Here is a 17725-nt window from a genome sequence, read left to right on the forward strand (position 1 = left end):
TAGCCTGCATTAGGGGCTCAGTAACTCAGTAACAGTAGGTCTTCGCCTTATTTCCCCACCGAGCGAAGCCATTACAGCATGACACTGCAGCCATGTAAGAGTGAAAGCGAGTCGGAGCCTCCTCCGGCGGCTTTCACACCTGCAAAGTCACCACAACAGAAAAAATAAATAAATAAATTGAAGCCCACCCCGCCCTTATTCTCAACTGTCCAGCGGGTATCCCTGAGAGAGTGAAAAACCCTGACAAGGCACAAGGACAGACAGCAGCAAACACAATACTCCAGCCTTGCTGTGGTGCCAGCTCAAAATATCTACTATAGCACACATCCCCCACATGCACGCAAAATCAGAGATGTAACTGGACTGCGTCATCATCTGCATAAAATAATGACATCAAAAAACCTGGCAGAGGGTCAAAACCCTACACAGGCTCCTCGAACGAGCTACAGGGATAAAAACTGATCCTTTCCTGCATAGCTACAGAAGGATAAAGAAGAAGGGGAAAAGAGAGAGACCTTGCCATAGAAATAAGAGGGGAAGCAGATGGATGGTAAATTCCACAGGAGGTAACCCACCCTTTGTGCTACCGTCAGCAGTTCTGACAGGCCGTGCCTGAAGCGAACAGAGAAAAACAGACAGGGGCGAGAACTGATGGATAGTAGCAAATGAGTGGCTGAGCTGAGCTGAGGGAATCACAGAGAAGGTAGATGAGCTGTGGCTCACTCTGGAGAAGAGAGGAAGGAGAGGAGACTGTCTCTGAGGATGAAGCCGAGTGCGAGGAGAAGATAAGTGAGACGAATGCTGCCATTGTGCTGAAAGGAGACTACGGGGACAAATTACAACGGCCAGAAGACGTGATGCTTTAAATGGGAATAAATGCTCAGACAGCTATTTAACAGCCAGCTGTGACTCCCACACAACGCTGTATTCACACATTGCAGAGCAACCCGCAATTACGCATTTGCAGGATCTGACGTAAACTGAGAGAGCTCACGTTGATCAGCATCCAACATCATAAAGAGCCAATCAGAATCAAGCTGAACCTTTACAGCTGATATTTCAATTCCTCATTACTTATGTGAACTGAATCGCTTCTGCTGTGAATATCCACTAAAAAAAATAACACCCTGGTGTGAGGGTCATCTGAAATTGTTATTGCACATGACTTGTCTTTTTCGCTTTTAGACCCACTCACTTGTCAGATGTTGCAAGGAAGTCAAAGTGTGATCAGCACCTACCCCTCCCTGTTGTGGGGCTTTAAACAGCTATGCTTTGTACACATTAAATCTTAGATTGCAAGACAGCAAGAAATGGATTAACATTCTACACGATGTTATAAAAACAAGAGAACCGAGGGGAAAATAATCGCATTTTTACACGCAAGGCTCCACGACTCTGAGGGATGACCAATAACACTGAGTGAGCGTGCAGTAGTGGTCTTTTTGTTTGCTTTGCTGCTGCACTTAATAATTTTGGAACCATTTATCAAATGACATATTAGGTGTGCTTACTGAACCACTGCACAGAATTTAGGTGTTCTGGGAAAGGTGGGATTTCCTTTTATTTAATTCGTGCTCAAAGCAGAAAAATCACTTGCTTGTTTTAGTGCACGGTATCATCTTTTCCTGTGTTTCTGTCCTACCTTTATCCAGCATCCTTCTCGTTTACACCAACCCTCTGCATGTCCTTCTTCACCGTGGCCATGAATCTCCTCTGTGGTCTTGTGGACTATTGAACCCGAGCTGTCTCTCTGACATACTCATTTCTAATCCTGTCCATTCTGGTCTTCAACTTTGTCACTTCTAGCTTGGCCTCCTGTCTTTTTCTCAGTGCCACAATCTCCAAACCATACATCACAGCAGATTTCGCTACCATCTTGTAAACCTTCCCTTTCACTCTTGCTGCTTTTTTGTCACAAATCATCCCTGACACTCGTCTCCATCCACTCCACCCTGCCTGCACCCTCTTATTCACGGATGGTGATATTCCTATGCAAGCAAACAAAAGCAGCAACACGGAGAACGAAAAGGAGTGAGATCAAGTCTATACGCCCTACAGTATGTCAGCAATAATATCGTTTTCCTGGTTATTTAAAGGTCAAGAAGTTCCCCGCAAGAAAGCACAGACAGGTGAATGCCAAACAACTATGAAATATTCAGCAGGGCAGAGCTCTGTTAAATATCCCCTAAACACTATTAATGCGCAAAAGGCCTTTGTAAACCTTATGTTTTCCAATGCATGCGAGTGGCCAGTAACTAAGCAGGCATCCACAGAGTAAATGAAACACACACCATCTGCAGTCGGGGGCACCTGGATTCCATTTTCCTCTTCCGATAAAGTTAAGCTTGACTACTAACCCTCAGCAGACAGTCTCTTTGATTCACAAGCCTATTCTCTGTGGAGGTCCTGAACTCTTGTCAAAGTCAGCACCTTTCTCATCAACGAGAAGAAAAAAAACCCCAGAACTGTGATGTACAGTGTGCAAGACCAGTGAATGCAACATGACTGGTGGCTGTTAGACACAAGGGCTGAACACACAGCTAAAAGCAGTTTTACATGCTCGCAAAGAAGATTTTATAATGGAAATGATGAATCCTGAACATGCAGAGAAAACATTAACTTGAATGAACCCTATTAAAAAGGAAGAACTATGTTGTGTGGTGTCTGTGTGTGTCCCTTTATTATTCAGTTTTGCAAGTTTGTTAACTCTGTTTAGCTCTCCCCACTGTCTGCCACTTCCTTCACTGCAAACTGGTTAACATTTGTTCACTTTAACCTCATTTATATAATAAGTAGCACCATTATGACTCATAGAGGTGTGACTCTAGTATGTCAATATGTTGGACACATATTGAACAAAACAGAGATCTAAGAACACCTGCTTTTCACTTATACGCATGTAACAAATAAATCCCCTAAAAGTCAACCACAAATGGTGTAAAGAAAGTAGCAACTGCTTTAATAGACCCGTTCTGAAAAGGGTCTTCACACCACCAACCCTTTTCCTCGGCTGTGGGGGTATTGTAGTGATCAACTACACGGGGGCTGTTGGTGTGATTTTCACTGCAGCGAGAGTGCACATATGGAAAATTCCACCATGACACTGCTACGGCACAAGTGTGCAACAGTACAGCTGGGCTGAGAAACCTGGCTCTAGTGAGGTGACTCTGTAAACTACCCAGCTGTTCTTTACATCACAAAGATAATATATTTCTTTCTGAATATAATACTGTGCTACATATGGCAGGGGGCTGACATTTTAGCACAGACAAGGTTGTTGATAAGAGCATAAATAACTGGATATTGTATTTGCAGAATGCAACAATTTGCAAACTTCTGGATGGTTTGAAGGTCACATGTCTTTAGATTTCTATGCTGAAATTTCTGACCCCAAAAAAGTGTTATTATTGATACACATAGGTTTAAATTCTATCAGCTGATATAGTTGCCTGGACAGTTTAAATCTAATAATAATTAAATATTAATTATATCTATAAACTTACTGCCAATGGGCCTTTTTTTAAATAGAAGATATATTGAGGTGTCATTGCATAACCGCCACAGGTGTAACCGACCAAATCAGTGGTGGTCTGATTGCATTTAGTTGCTTCATATTATTGATGCATTATCGGGACTTCCTCAAACACTGGTGGACTATTGCAAGGCTTTTACACCCTTTAACTGGTGTCTAGCCTGTTAGTCAACTGTAGTGGCTCCAGTTTGCTCAACCTTCCTTCTCCTTAATAAATTACTGATTCCAGTAAGTGCCAAGATGGTGACAAATAAGCAAATTGAGGCTTTAATGTTTAGGTGCCCAAAGCTGGCCATGTGAATACATTCATACTTTTTTTAAAGAGCAATAAATAAAAACCAATAAATGAAATGAAGAAGTGATGAGAAACCTTGACTTCACACCTGTCTGCTTTTATAAACCAAAAATATTAACAGCTTTATCATCAGCCATGGAACACTTGTATTTGTCCGTGTGCTGGCTGCTCATAGTTGTACTTATATAAATGTACCCTACACAGTATGCAGTATGTACAGCACTTAACTTCACCTGAGCCCCATCCATTCAGCTTAGTTAGCCACTAGCATAGCTTACTAATTCCTTGCTAGCAGAGATGAGTCGGGACTTTCTGGTTACGGTAGCAGCAGTAAAGCCGCGAGGGAAAATGGATGGAGGGACGAAGAGAATGGCTTGTGAGATATGTGGAAAAATACCCATGTCTGCGGCGTCCATCCCGTAGCTTACTCCCACAACCGTGTCCGCATCATCGGATGCTGCGGCCCCGGACAGCGGGCTCCCTTCCCTGGCCTCCGACAGCCCGACCGCTCCCTCGGCTGCTGCTTCCATTCAGCCTCCCGGAGGAAAAAACAGGCAAGCCCCTCCGAATGAAAGACCCACAGCGACGGCGCGATCCCGGTGGAGGGAAAGAGGAGCGGGTCGTTTGATGTGTGACAATAATCAAACGGAGGAATATGCGACAGCTATCCGCGACGGTCCCTTCATCTGTGCAGTGTTTCCTCACGACAGCAGGACACAATCTGCTCCTTCCAGCTCCTCTGCACTGCACTTGCTGCTGCTGCTGCTGAGCCGCTGCCGCCTGGTTTTGTACTGATGGGCCATGTGACTCCCTCTACAGGACTCTGAGTGAACTGCAAGAAGGAGATTCGGCTGAGCAGTTGCATAACATTTCGGGTCTCTTGTTTTTTTTTTTTTTATGGGGGATTACTATGTTTCTGTTATACGTTTAACTTATTTAATTTACTTATCCAGATGACATACTTTGTGGACGTATGAAAACATCCAGGAGTTTTTAATCTTAGAGAGTCAGATAATGCCTGAGGAATGGAGAACAAGCAGATTTTCAAGAACAGGGTTGATTTGTACAGTTCTAGTAATTACACAGGGATAAAGATAATACAACAATACAGATGCGAGGTTTGCTTTGAGAGTGTTGATGGAGAGAAGGTCACAAGGTACTGTGTCCTTGTGGATCTAGGAGTGGTAGGAGTGACAAATGGGTACCTTTGCAAGGAGTAGAAGTAATAAATTCATAATGTATGAATTTATAAGATTAATAATGAACACATCAGAAGGATATATCAGGTTGAGCTGTAAGAGACAAAGTTGTAGACGAAAGGCTGAGATGGTTTGAGCATGTGCAAAAGACGGATAATGGATATGTTGGATGAAGCATGCTGAATATGAAGCTGCTATGAAAGAGGAAAAGAGGACGACCACAGAGAAAATTCATTGGATGCAGTGAAGGAGGAAGGTGCTAGGAATAGGGTGAGAAGCAGATTATCTGCTGCAGTGAGTAGAAGACGATACTTAATAATAAAGAGTCTCAGAGAAGCTTAGAAATAAATAAGTTAAGAGTCTTTTAAATAAAATCTGTGTGACATTTTCTAGGTTTTTGCAAGGATGAACTTACTGTGTGTCAAGATGTAAGATTTTCACTTATTATTACACAGAATTAGATCACAATGATATTATCAGGTTATATAGAAATAATTTTTAAAAATATAAGAAAAACACAGAGGAGAAAGAAAAATAGTAATGATATTTTTTGTGTGGTTGAATAATGTTCTTGTTTCCCCTGCTCCCCTACAAATAGCACCAACATCGATATAAGGAATTAATGATCCAGGTTACTGCCAAGATTCAATATTTTCCGAGTTCTTTATTTGTTCTATATGTCATCATTGTTATTTTTAGGACACCCTATAGGGTAAACTGCTCTGTCCACACTTTCTGAACAATACTGTGTTTAACAATTTCAAGCTCTAGTGCTCACTTCTTAAAGAGTTTCTGACACAGAAATTATTACATTTTCAGCTGAAGTCCTTTTTAATTGCTCCTGTTACACAAAAGAAAAGATCCTTGTACACATGAATGATCCGGATGTATCTGTTCCTTGGTACCCAAATTTATACCTCAAAACCCCATAAAAACCCCCAACACCTTTGTTTTAATCACAGACAATAAATGTTACACACAAAAATATAACAGGAACAAATCTTAGTATATTTTATGATGAAAACAATGCCCAACATTAAGGTGCTGAATGATGCTCTACTAATGGGTTCCCTGTCGTTCTCTCCATAGAACTCTATGAATATAAGCTCGGTCGCCTTCCCAGCAGGTTTGCACGCCATTTACATCAGGTCTGCCCTGCCTGTGATGCAGGTTGATGAACAGACCGTCACTGGTCTGGGATAGACCCAAACTATATCCACCAGTGCTTGGAGAGGCAGAGAAATGTGGGGAAAAAGAGTATTGGAAACGCAAAATCAAGTGGATGTAAGTAAGCACGGTTTCAGGCATCTCTTAGAGGTTTAAAGGTATTTGGGAAGATCCTTCTCCACCACCTGGAAAGAAAGCGAGAGTTGCATGGACTTCAGTTGCATGTCTATACACAGGGGTGATAAAATTACACGTACTACAAACATCTCTTGTTGTTTCTGAAAGCACAGCAGAGCTCATCACGGGGTGAGCAGTAATCACACAGACACATGAGCAATGAACATCTGACAGAACAACCAGGTTTTGTACGTACACTTGGATCATCCAAGGGTCCATATCTCTTCACCACCTGACCCTCTCTATTGATCAAAAACTAAACACAAAAAAATATAAATGAATAATTATAACATATTTTTGCATATAAAAGCTTGTTCCATTAATTGTTCCATACTCTCCATCACTCATACTGTTTTTCAAATAATCAGCGTTTTATATTTTATAATATTTTAGCCCTGTTGACATAAAAATGTTTTAAAAATAAACCGTAATAAAAACGTACCTTAGTGAAATTCCACTTGATGCTACTGCAGAAATAAACACAAAAAATGTGTTAGAAAACCAATAACCACTCTCATTCAGTCAGCATTGGAATAAAAATGCTGTTAATCAATAACTGATTTAAATGATATGACCGATTCTTGTTCAAATTCAGTTGTACACATTTTAAACAGATGACTGTATGCATTACGTCTGATCCAAACAAGCTTTTAAGATACTTTGTGACCATATGACTGTGACCCAGATTCATTCATTCACAACTTACTTCCCAAACAAGCCCTTTCCGTTAGGCTGTTCCTTCAGCCACTTCCACAGAGGATGAGCGTTTTGGCCATTCACCTCGATCTTGCTGAACATATCAAACCGAGCGCTGAACGTGTCTGCAAACTGCTTGATTTGAGTTTCATTGCCCGGCTCCTAAAAGTAAATAGTATTAAAAGTATTAAAGTCTCTAACTGCTCTCAGTGACCTGCATATGACAAATTAAATATACTGGGCACCAAATGTCATGCCTAGTTTCTTTCAAAACAAGCCATCATTCAGACTAGTAGTGAGAAAATTGCCAGATTATCCATTTCAATGTTAATGCAACTACAATTTATGCCTATGATTAAACTCTTAATGAAATTATGAATGCTTTAGATATTAAAAAAAACATTTCAGAAGACCTTATACAAAAAACTATAAAGGTTTCACACTGCCTAACATTTCACTTACACAGTTTTCATATTTTATTTTCTCTAAATTTTTTCAAAACTGTGTACAAATCTATTCTCACCGACATCCATCAAGCCTTCCAGTCATGTTCCTATTTATACTCTAAAGATTTTTCAGAGGGGTAATTTAAAAAAAATGCTTTTTTTCTGTAAAACATTAAAAAAGTTATTGTCCATCTGTTAAAAATGTATTGATTTATGGCACAATAAACAGTAAAAGCATCTGTAAAAACCTTAACATGTATCGCATTTGTGTTCTGGAGAAGTACAAGTCCATAAAGTCTCCATATTTAAAGAGATAACACCTAATTTGCATAAAACATAATTTAATTTAATTTATTTATTTAGGACAGTGCATGTTAATGAACATAAATGTAGTCTAAGGAGCTTGGAAAGAAAAGCGTCTGGACTTCTTTGAGTTGCTTGAAGACGTTTCACCTCTCATCCGAGAAGCTTCTTCAGTTCTAAGGGTCAAATGGTGGAGAGTCCTGGGCCATCTGACCTCAGGAAATCACATGATAGGGTGGGGCCAGGTTTCACAATGAGCTCACCCGAAACTCTGGCTGATTAGGACCCACACCCACTTTCACACCTCGGCTCATGTGATTAGGTAGAGGATCATCAGGGGGTCCTTTGTCCCTCTTTGGAGGGATACTCCCACTGGGTTTAAATCTGGGCCTCTCCACCATTTGACCCTTAGAACTGAAGAAGCTTCTCGGATGAGAGGTGAAACGTCTTCAAGCAACTCAAAGAAGTCCAGACGCTTTTCTTTCCAAGCTCCTTAGACTACAATGACCTGGATGACTGAGAACCTTCACAGATGAACATAAATGTAAAAAAAAAATTACATGAATGTAAACATGCCAGATTATAGCCAAGGGCTAATTTCCATCTGTTGTAAAAAGCACAGCAATATAAAAGCACAGCAATATAAAAACTAACTTTAATCAGTCATCTGGGGACATTTTTTTTAAATTACCCATTCACTTGCAGTGCCTCTCATTATTATAATTCGTTTTTCCATTTATATTTGGTTTTAGTGTTTATAAAAACACTATCTTCTCCATCTTGAGAGCTTGAAAAAACAAGACAACTGAACGTCTTTAAGTTTGTGAGGACGGTTCCCCTCTCATCCAAGAGGCTTCTTCAGGTCTAAAAACAAGACCTGGAGTCCCCTAATGGGGGCTGTCATTATTGGAGATGGTTCTGAGGGTATTGACCCCCTATTGATCATGTTAGTCGTTACATGAGCCACGGTGTAAATAAAGGTGCAGGCCATTACCATCACTGGGGGTTAAGGGTGAAACCCCATGAGGGGTAAATATCTGGGACTTTCCACCATTTGTTTTTAGACCTGAAGAAACCTCTTGGGTGAGAGGTGAAACATCTTTACATATCTCCAGTTATCCATGACCTGGATAACTGATAACTTACACAAACAAATCTCAGTAAATGTTGCAATAAAAAAAACAACTTATGTTTTACATACCTGGTTCCCAAACTGGTTGGAAGGGAAGGCAAGGATGCTTAAACCTCTCTCAGCGTACTTGGCGTGCAACTGAGTAAACTGAGAGTAGTTTACTGGGGTTTTACCTCATTTAGAGGCAACATTGGTGATGATGACAACATTCCCCCTAAATACACACACACACATGCACACACATTTTATTAGTGATAAGAGGTTTATAATTGTAATAGGAGGTTTTAACAAAATGACAGAGAAATTTACCTGTATTTTTCAAGGGAAACCACGTTGCCATCGATATCCGTTGCTGAAAAGTTATAAATGGATGTTGCCCTCTGCCATTCCTCTAATGGGGTAGACTGTTTTAGAAGGAATAAAAACAAAACAATAAGTAGTTAGAACACCGTGTTATTTCCAAAACGCAACAGCCTATCAGATGTGAAGAATTAATTTTAAAAAGAAAATGTAATGAAAATACAAAAAAAAGCAATACAACATGAAAATAAACATAAATCTATGGAGAGCAAAAGCAAAAGCAAAGGTTAGCCCTCAAAGGCAAAAGTAATGTTTCAGTCCTAATCCCGTTGTTTCTTACCATGGCCGGCAGCAGGACAGAGAGGAGCACTGTGCACCCTATCAGGCGCATGGCTGCCCTAGTTACCTCCTCAGTCTCTAAAAGTATCACCGCTGAACTTCTGTCCCTGTACTGAGAGCACTCATGTTCTACAGTGCTTTTGTAAAGGGAAACCAGGTGATCATTAACTAAACTGATAGGCTGTGATTGTCCAGTACCTCCCTCTGTGCTGCTGATTCAGTAAAGCCAGATCAGAAAAGCACATGTGCTGCAGTCCACAGTTCACAACTTAGTCCGTGTAGAGCAAAGAGCAACGGCCGGAAGAAAAACCAAAGCTCATTATGCATTGTGTTTAGTATCTGAGTGAAAAACTGGTGATTTGCAGCAGATATAAACTTCTACATTACCCTAACAAGACTGCATTTCTCTCGTTCTATTGTAATGAGAAAAAACACATTTTAAAATTTTAAATTTACACCAATCAGCTTTAAGATTATTACATTTTTTCACATTTTGAATGGAAGATGTGAGGACGAATCAGAGCCAGAAGCTTCAATCACACCTGCTTTTTATCTCAGTATGCAAAGAGTATCAAAAATCTCTTTATATTCTAGTGTGAAATTAGAAACCAAGTTTTATGGAGAATTATTTTGTGCATCAATAATCTCTCAATATTTTGTAATATAATATAACTGCCAGTACTGTTAATCCAAAGCAATTAAACAACTAATGTGGCTATTTTGAAATAAAAGGGTTGAAAACCGTTATCTTGCCTGTTTTGTAAGGGTCCAATGGTCCATGAGCCATTACAAAACGGCTACGCGAGCTAAGCGTACAGACCTTTGACAAAAATATTCCAAAGAAATGAGTTTGGCAGACAACCTTCTTTTCTTTGTTCTGATATTTTCACATTTGCTTTAGGCTTACACAAGATTATGGTTTAAATGCACCCATTCAACAATGCTAACCATGTCATTACATGAGAGCCTACTTTTTCCCACCACAAAGTTTATAAGCGAACTTGAAACTTTATGCAGGGAAAAAAATCATTCTACCAAATAATCATAATCTCAGACAACAAGAGCAGAATTGTTACAAAACTGGTGATTATGTTTTGTGAGCTGGAGTAGAAGAGCTAAGCAGAACATTGCGCCACAAAATAAGAGGTGAGGCAACATTTTGCTCTGATTTTCAGTAGTAAAGATTATTTTGTCCAGGCAAGTGTGCAGGAAATCCAGATCTTGATCAAATTTAAACTACAGTGTTTCATTTAAGAAATAGTGTGTAGTCATAAAGTTTTACTTTTTGTCAGTTTGGACTGTTGAGGCTTGGGTGCATTTCTTTATTACAACTCAGGAGGTCTACATGATCTGTAATTGTAATTCCTCTTTTAGCTTTTCTAAATCTTGCCCTGATAAAGAGTAAAACGCCAAATCCAATGTGGAAGCTAACTCATAATTACACTGAAAACAGAAAATAACAACAGACAAATAAAATGTAATAATAATAATAAGAAGAAAATGAACTCGGTTCTTTCTCCACTTTTTATCCACCACTAATATAAACTGATGCTGAAAGCAAACTTTTATTCTTTAATCATAAAACATCAGCTACAATAAAAAACATGGCCGGGTGTTGTGTCCATCCAGAAGTGCCTCTCTGTCTGTCCCTGATGATAAGCCTATCAGCTGGCACCAGCAGCCAGATGGGGAGCACAAACATCCGGTGTCACAAACAGCACTTATATGTAATGTATTTTTTTTCTTTTTGTTTTTCCACCCTCCAAATTCAGTAAAAAGGTATGTGTCTAACTGTGCGGGGAAAAAGCAGAGGGAGGGAAGGATTTGCGAACTTTGTGGGCGTCCGTCCGTGTCACGTGTGTTAATCAAAGCCCACCACAAACACGCAGAGCATCTTAGGTAACAGCCATCGTTGTTTACGTGAACAACGGATTAACGATATTATTACAGCAGTAAAAAAAAAAAAAAAAAAAAAGCATGTTAGATGAAATTGTGTTACACGCAGTACAAATCACAGACGTCACTAAAACGCATGCAGATTAAATGGTTGAGTTTACGTTACCGTTGTGGTTAGTATAAAGTACAACACCATCGCCAGTACTGCCACAGAGCTCGCTACAGCCCCAGTTGCCAAAATAACATAAAATGGCCTCATTTTGTTTTAAAATGAGGACAAATTTACCACCGTGAACCTCAGCTGCAGACTCCGCCCTGCAGCGTGTTGTGAAACAGCGGAGGGCGGTGGCCTCAGAGACCAGAGGAGGGAGACGGGACACTATTATTATTATTATTATTATTATTATTATTAACTAAGGAGGTTGTTTCTGTTTTTCATCAAAAGTCCAATATGACAATATAATGGAACTATATTGTTCCGTTATATGGCACTCGTCTATTATCAAAGACTTCAAGTTCAAAAAGTATAAATCCCTTTTCTATGTGAAAGACCTTCCCTTCGGCAAACTGTGGGAGACTAGTTATGTGTAAAAGTTTTGTAACAAAAAACAAACAAACAAACAAACACACCAAAAAACACACACAAAAAAACCCCTCAATTGCTGTGCGTCATTCCAAGGCGCCCAGCCTACGTCACTAGCCTGTATCGGAAGACGAAAGCGTGCGTTGTGTATGGCTGTGCCCAAGAGTGGGACATTCATTTAAACAAAATAAATTAAAATTAAATCTAGAGTATACACACGGTTTGAGACGAGATGGATGATGAGGAGGAAACATACAGGCTTTGGAAAATCCGCAAAACAATCATGCAGGTAGGTTACATTTGGATGTTTGTTTGTTATTAGCTTAGCATTTAGCTTTCCTTAACCTGCGATTCGACTCTGTAAAACAAAATCAGCGGCTCACTTCAGGAAGGTAGCCTTGTTTACTGATTTACTTAGCACATTAGAATAGCCAAGAAGAGCAGAGCATCATCGAGTCCGGCCAAGAACAGTAAAATAATGCTCCTGTGGAGCTCATAATTCGTGGTTCTGGTCTTATTACAGTTTAATGACAATACTAATGAGCGTCAGAGGCGTATTTAGGATTTTCCCCTTTAGCTTGTTGCATTGTATTTTCAGTTTTCAGTCACAGTTTGTTTATGTAATTTTGGAAACGTTTCGGAAAAGATCGAGGTTTGGGTTATAAACCCTTTTCTGAGTTCAGTTTGTACATCCTCTCTTTGTATTTCATTCCCTCCCACCTGAGATACTAAGCGGATCTGTTCCTCATACGCGAGCCGTCATTTTAAAGCAGTCCCAGTGCAACATGATGGGTTTCTAAACTACATCATCATAGCGTTGTTTTTGGAAGCCTGTTCTCCCCATCTATCATATGAGGAGAACATTGTGGGCGTGGGTTGTGACAGTTTCATCACATGGTTGGTGATCTTTAATTTATTTCTTTAGGAGTTAAAAAAAGGAACACATATTTGCCTTCTTGGCATGATTTGCATTATTTGGCAAAAAGTAAAAAGAGTATACTTGTGCTATATGCTCGATAAAGCCAACTGTATCCCTGATTATCATAGCATACATTTTCACTGCTGTGCAGATGACACCCAACTATGAAGCCAGAATACACACACAAATAAATTAAACTGCAGGATTATGTCTTAAAGACATAAAGACCTGGATGACCTCTAATTTTTTGCTTCTAAATTCAGATAAAAGTGAGGTTACTGTACTCTGCCCTAAAAGTCTCAGAAATGCAGTATCTAACCAGATTGGTACTCTGGATGGCATTGCCTTGGCCTCCAGTGACACTGTGAGGAATCTTAGTCTTTTTTTGTCCAGAATATGTCCTTAAATGTCTATATTAAACGAACACGAAGGACTGCTTTCTTCCATGTGTGCAATATCTCTAAAATCAGAAACATCCTGTCTCATAGTGATGCTGAAAAACTAGTTAATCCTGGACTACTGCTATTTGTTGTCAGGATGTCCTACAAACTCCCTGAAAAGCATTCACTTGATCTAAAATGCTGCAGCGGTAGAAAGACTAACGGATTTACAGACAGGTGGGCCTTCTTCAGTATTCTGAGAAAATAGTCTCTGTTGTGCCTTTTTTTTTTATAATAGCAGCAGCATTCGTTGTCCATTCAAAGCCCTCATTGATGGTAATCCCAGAAGTTTAAAGCAAGACACTCTCTTTACCTCCTCACCCCCTAATTCCAGTGGTCTGAGCGCCCCTCTCTGTTGCCTGAAACCAGTGATGATTTCCTTTGTTTTTTTTAATGTTCGTGGAGAGGTTGTAATAACAGGCTCTGCACTTCATCTCTATAGGCGACCTCGTTCCCATTTGAGATGAATCCCAAAACAGTTGTGTCGTCAGCAGATTTTATGATCATGAAGATCTGGCATCTTCCGTAGATCTGTTGTCTCTGTATGTATACTGATCTGGGTCGAAGGCCGGGTAAGGTGGCGGTGGTCTTCAGGCTGGTTGTGATGGTGGTATATTCTCCCTGGGATCTCATCCAGGCCAACGGCCTTCCTAGCATTGGCTGCCCTGATTGCCTGTTTCACTTCATGTCATGAGAAAAGCCCACAGTCTACTCAAAACGTCTAGGTTAGATTTTTTGTTTGTTTGTTTTTAATTTGCCTTTTTAATATGTTCCTTTACACCCACAGCTCTGCCATGATAGAGGATATCTGGTGACACAGGATGAGTTGGACCAGACACTGGAAGAGTTCAAGAGTCAGTTTGGAGACAAGCCCAGTGAGGGGCGTCCCCGACGTACAGATCTCACCGTCCTGGTGGCACACAATGATGATCCCACAGACCAGATGTTCGTTTTCTTTCCTGGTAGGCGTATTCCTAATATTATATTTTGTAATGAGTCCAATCCTTAAAAAAGCCCAAACCACACCTTGTTTGTTTGTTTTTTTCCTTGAAAACTGTAAAATCAGTCCTGCCTAAAGAGCTTTTCTCATTCCCACAAAAGAAACCCACCAACAACTAGCAACTACCAACTGCAAGAAAGATATTTTTTGATCATTTTTTGGAGGCTTTATTTATTTTGTTTTGTTTGCCAGACTAACAATTAGGGCCATGGGTACTTGGAGAATAATATAGTTTTTGTAGTTTTGCTTCTCTACAACACTTTGGTGGTTTTAAAAGTCAGTCATGGTGTGATTGAAGTACAGATTTTCAGATTTAATTCAAGGTTTTACAAAAGTATTTCTCACCTGTGTTTAGGAATTATAGCCTTATGTTTTTAAGTGTAACCAGTGGTTTACAGATTGTTGTAAATCCTCTCTATTTACATTCACTCATTTCCATGGAAATTAGTGTGAGGTCATATCACTTTAATTGCCACTTTTTTTCTCTAAGGCTTTTTGGTGTTGCTGAGTTGGCCAGTTTATTCCTTACTTTAGGAATGCACCAGATTGTCCATTTGGCCAATCGTAAAGTTTTTATTGTTGCTCCGATGGTTTTATCCATCCATCCTCATCCGCTTTATCCGAGATCGGGTCGCGGGGGCAGCAGCCTAAGCAGAGAAGCCCAGACCTCCCTCTCCCCAGCCACCTCCTCCAGCTCATCCGGGGAACACCAAGGCTTCCCAGGCCAGCCGAGATGTAATCTCTCCAGCGCGTCCTGGGTCTGCCCTGGGCCTCCTCCCGGTGGGACATGCCCGAACACCTCACCCAGGAGGCGCCCAGGGGGCATCCTTGTCAGATGCCCGAACCACCTCAACTGGCTCCTTTCAATGTGGAGGAGCAGCGGCTCTACTCTGAGCCCCTCCCGGATAGCCGAACCTCTCACCCTATCTCTAAGGGAGAGGCCAGCCACCCTTCGGAGGAAGCTGTTGTCTATGTTGTCTGGGGGCTTTTGCCCCCTGGTAGGGTCTCCCATGGCAAATTGGTCCTGGGTGAGGGACCAGACAAAGAGCGATTCAGAAGACCCGTATGAAAAGAACATCGAGGGAACAGTTTACCCTGCCCAGGATAGGGTTACCGGGGCCCCGCCCTGGAGCCAGGCCCGGGGAGGGTGCCCGAGGGCGAGCGTCTGGTGGCCGGGCCTTAGTCCATGGGGCCCGGCCAGGCACAGCCCGAAGAGGAGACATGGGCCCATCCTCCCGCAGGAGGCGCCATAGGGGTCGGGTGCATTGTGTGTCGGGCGGCGGCCAGGAGCGGAGGCCCTGGCGGACCGATCCCCGGCTGCCAAGACTGGCAATAGGGACATGGTTTTATTTATTTACATATATATATGTATTTAGTTTACTTTCTTCACTTGTATTGAACATATTAAGAGTTCCAGTGAGTACAAGTTCAGCACAAGTTCAGCACTTTAAAAGAACTCCAAGTGATTTAAAGTCTTGGAGTCTTTGTGCTGGATTGAACTTGTCAACTTGAACTTGACACATAACTTAATTTTTCTCACCTAATGGTGAAATTGTAACACACTCCAACTGATCAGACCAAGTCTTCAAGCAGGAAATAACATGAGTGCTGGGAATCGTGCAGCGCTTCATAAGCAGACGACTTTGAAGGGATTAGCAGTAAAGCTGTTTAATGACACCTGCACTAATTTACATTTGTAAAAATGTGTATGTTTATTAGCATGTTTGTTTATGTTTGTATGTCACTTGTAGGTATATAATTCCATAAAATCTCACCCTTTTTTTCAATTTCTTTTCAGAGGAGCCCAAAGTTGGTATCAAGACAATTAAGATGTACTGTCAGAGGATGCAGGAGGAGAACATCACACGGGCAATCATTGTTGTTCAGATGGGCATGACACCCTCAGCAAAACAGGTAAACATCAGTTTAATGCAAACATGATAAAAAGGGAAAGGTATGTCTCTTGAAATGGATGCTACAGTGATTGTAAATATACAAATCCCTCACAGTCTCTAGTCGACATGGCACCCAAATATATACTGGAGCAGTTTCTACAACAGGAGCTGCTGATTAACATCACAGAGCACGAGGTAAGCATCATACTGTCCTCTACATTAAAATCTTTATTTTCAAGTAAGCCTGCAGCGTGTTGTACATTTCTTTATCTGCATTTCTCTCCTGTCTTTCAGCTTGTACCCGAGCACATCGTCATGACAAAAGAGGAAGTGACTGAACTTCTGGCAAGATAGTATCCTTGCACACTCTGCACTGCATGACAGTAAATTAGTTTAGAAGCGTTGAGGTTTGTACACTCGTTGCCCTTAACAATATTACCTCAGTAAATTAAAAGAAAGCCAGCTGCCAAGGATCCAGGCTGGGGACCCTGTGGCTCGTTACTTTGGCTTAAAAAGAGGACAGGTAAGAAATCTTAGAAACGATCATGACTGACAGAATGCCAGATAATGTGACTAAAGAGGTTTTACTTTTTGCAAAAAATGTTTTGAAACTATGTGTGGGGTTTGTTCTGAAACCTGCGAGACTCGTGATCAACATGAAACCACTTTGACATTTGGGTTGTTAGTATTTGAATGATCCCTTTATGCAAACACAAAAACAATATGTCTTCTTTTAAAACCATGAGAGAGATTCATTAAGGATGAGACAGCACTATCACTTTTTCCATCGCACTGATAGAGACAGCACTGTGGCAGTCAAAAAAAAAAAAAAGCTGCCATTTTGTATCTCCTGTTCCAGGTAGTGAAGATCATCAGACCCAGTGAAACAGCTGGGCGGTACATCACATACAGACTGGTCCAATGACAGGTATGGGTTTCTTTTTACATAACAGCTGAAAGAAACTAAGTGATAAAAAGTGCATAGTAGCTGCTGGAGTTTTAATGTTCTTGAGTTTTGTGCGTTTCCTGAAAATGAGGAAGTATTAAACCAAATCATACAACAAACACATCAAATCCTTTCTGTGCATCTCCGGTCTAAACGTTCAAAACAAACTTAAATGATGCTGTAAATTTTCTTTGTTCTGTTTTCTAGTTATTCTCCCTGATCAATGTTTAAGGACCAGTGAAGGTATCTCAGCACGACAGCTTTGGTTATTCATTGTTGAATTATCACCCTGCTTGCATCTTTGACCTGAATTACTGATTTTGTAAAATAAATGATTCAAAATTGAAATGTGCCGTTTTCCATTAAGACGCTTACCTTTTTTTTTCTCTTGAATGCCATGTTACTTGTTGCTGCTGCTGCTATCGTAGTCCTACTTTTGATACCAGTCTCTGCCAGCTGA

The 17725-nt window shown here is 40.7% G+C and overlaps 3 protein-coding genes across 5 annotated transcripts in view; 1 reads left to right on the forward strand and 2 right to left on the reverse strand.

Moving 5' to 3' along the window:
• pip5k1ca (phosphatidylinositol-4-phosphate 5-kinase, type I, gamma a) overlaps positions 1-5521 on the reverse strand; it is a 55963-nt gene extending 50442 nt beyond the window's left edge. For both annotated transcript variants that reach the window (XM_039606780.1, XM_039606779.1), the window contains exons 1-2: positions 4790-5521; positions 4225-4659 (exon numbers count right to left, since the gene is read on the reverse strand). In XM_039606780.1, the coding sequence (XP_039462714.1) occupies positions 4225-4357 (133 nt within the window). In that variant the 5' untranslated portion in view covers positions 4358-4659; positions 4790-5521. The remainder of the gene's footprint in view (positions 1-4224; positions 4660-4789) is intronic.
• A 149-nt stretch (positions 5522-5670) lies between these two features.
• gpx4a (glutathione peroxidase 4a) lies at positions 5671-11806 on the reverse strand. 2 transcript variants are annotated; one of them, XM_031749590.2, is made up of 7 exons: positions 11649-11806; positions 9257-9351; positions 9017-9161; positions 7077-7228; positions 6813-6837; positions 6567-6626; positions 5671-6378 (listed from the first exon to the last, which is right to left on the reverse strand). In XM_031749590.2, exons 1-7 carry the CDS (start codon positions 11739-11741, stop codon positions 6346-6348), a joined length of 603 nt encoding a protein of 200 aa, XP_031605450.1. In that variant the 5' UTR covers positions 11742-11806; the 3' UTR covers positions 5671-6345. The 2 variants fall into 2 exon arrangements, with proteins under 2 accessions (XP_031605450.1, XP_031605451.1); XM_031749591.2 differs by lacking the exon at positions 11649-11806 and adding an exon at positions 9588-9744.
• A 359-nt stretch (positions 11807-12165) lies between these two features.
• Positions 12166-17613, forward strand: polr2eb (RNA polymerase II, I and III subunit E, b). The gene is made up of 8 exons (XM_031749589.2): positions 12166-12354; positions 14212-14386; positions 16223-16338; positions 16434-16514; positions 16614-16672; positions 16764-16842; positions 17179-17247; positions 17473-17613. The coding sequence occupies exons 1-7, from the start codon at positions 12298-12300 to the stop codon at positions 17242-17244; spliced, it is 633 nt and encodes a 210-aa protein (XP_031605449.1). The 5' UTR covers positions 12166-12297; the 3' UTR covers positions 17245-17247; positions 17473-17613.
• The last annotated feature ends 112 nt before the right edge of the window (positions 17614-17725 follow it).

Source organism: Oreochromis aureus, linkage group 23 (genome assembly GCF_013358895.1).
Source record: "Oreochromis aureus strain Israel breed Guangdong linkage group 23, ZZ_aureus, whole genome shotgun sequence".
In the NCBI taxonomy this organism is placed as follows: domain Eukaryota; kingdom Metazoa; phylum Chordata; class Actinopteri; order Cichliformes; family Cichlidae; genus Oreochromis; species Oreochromis aureus.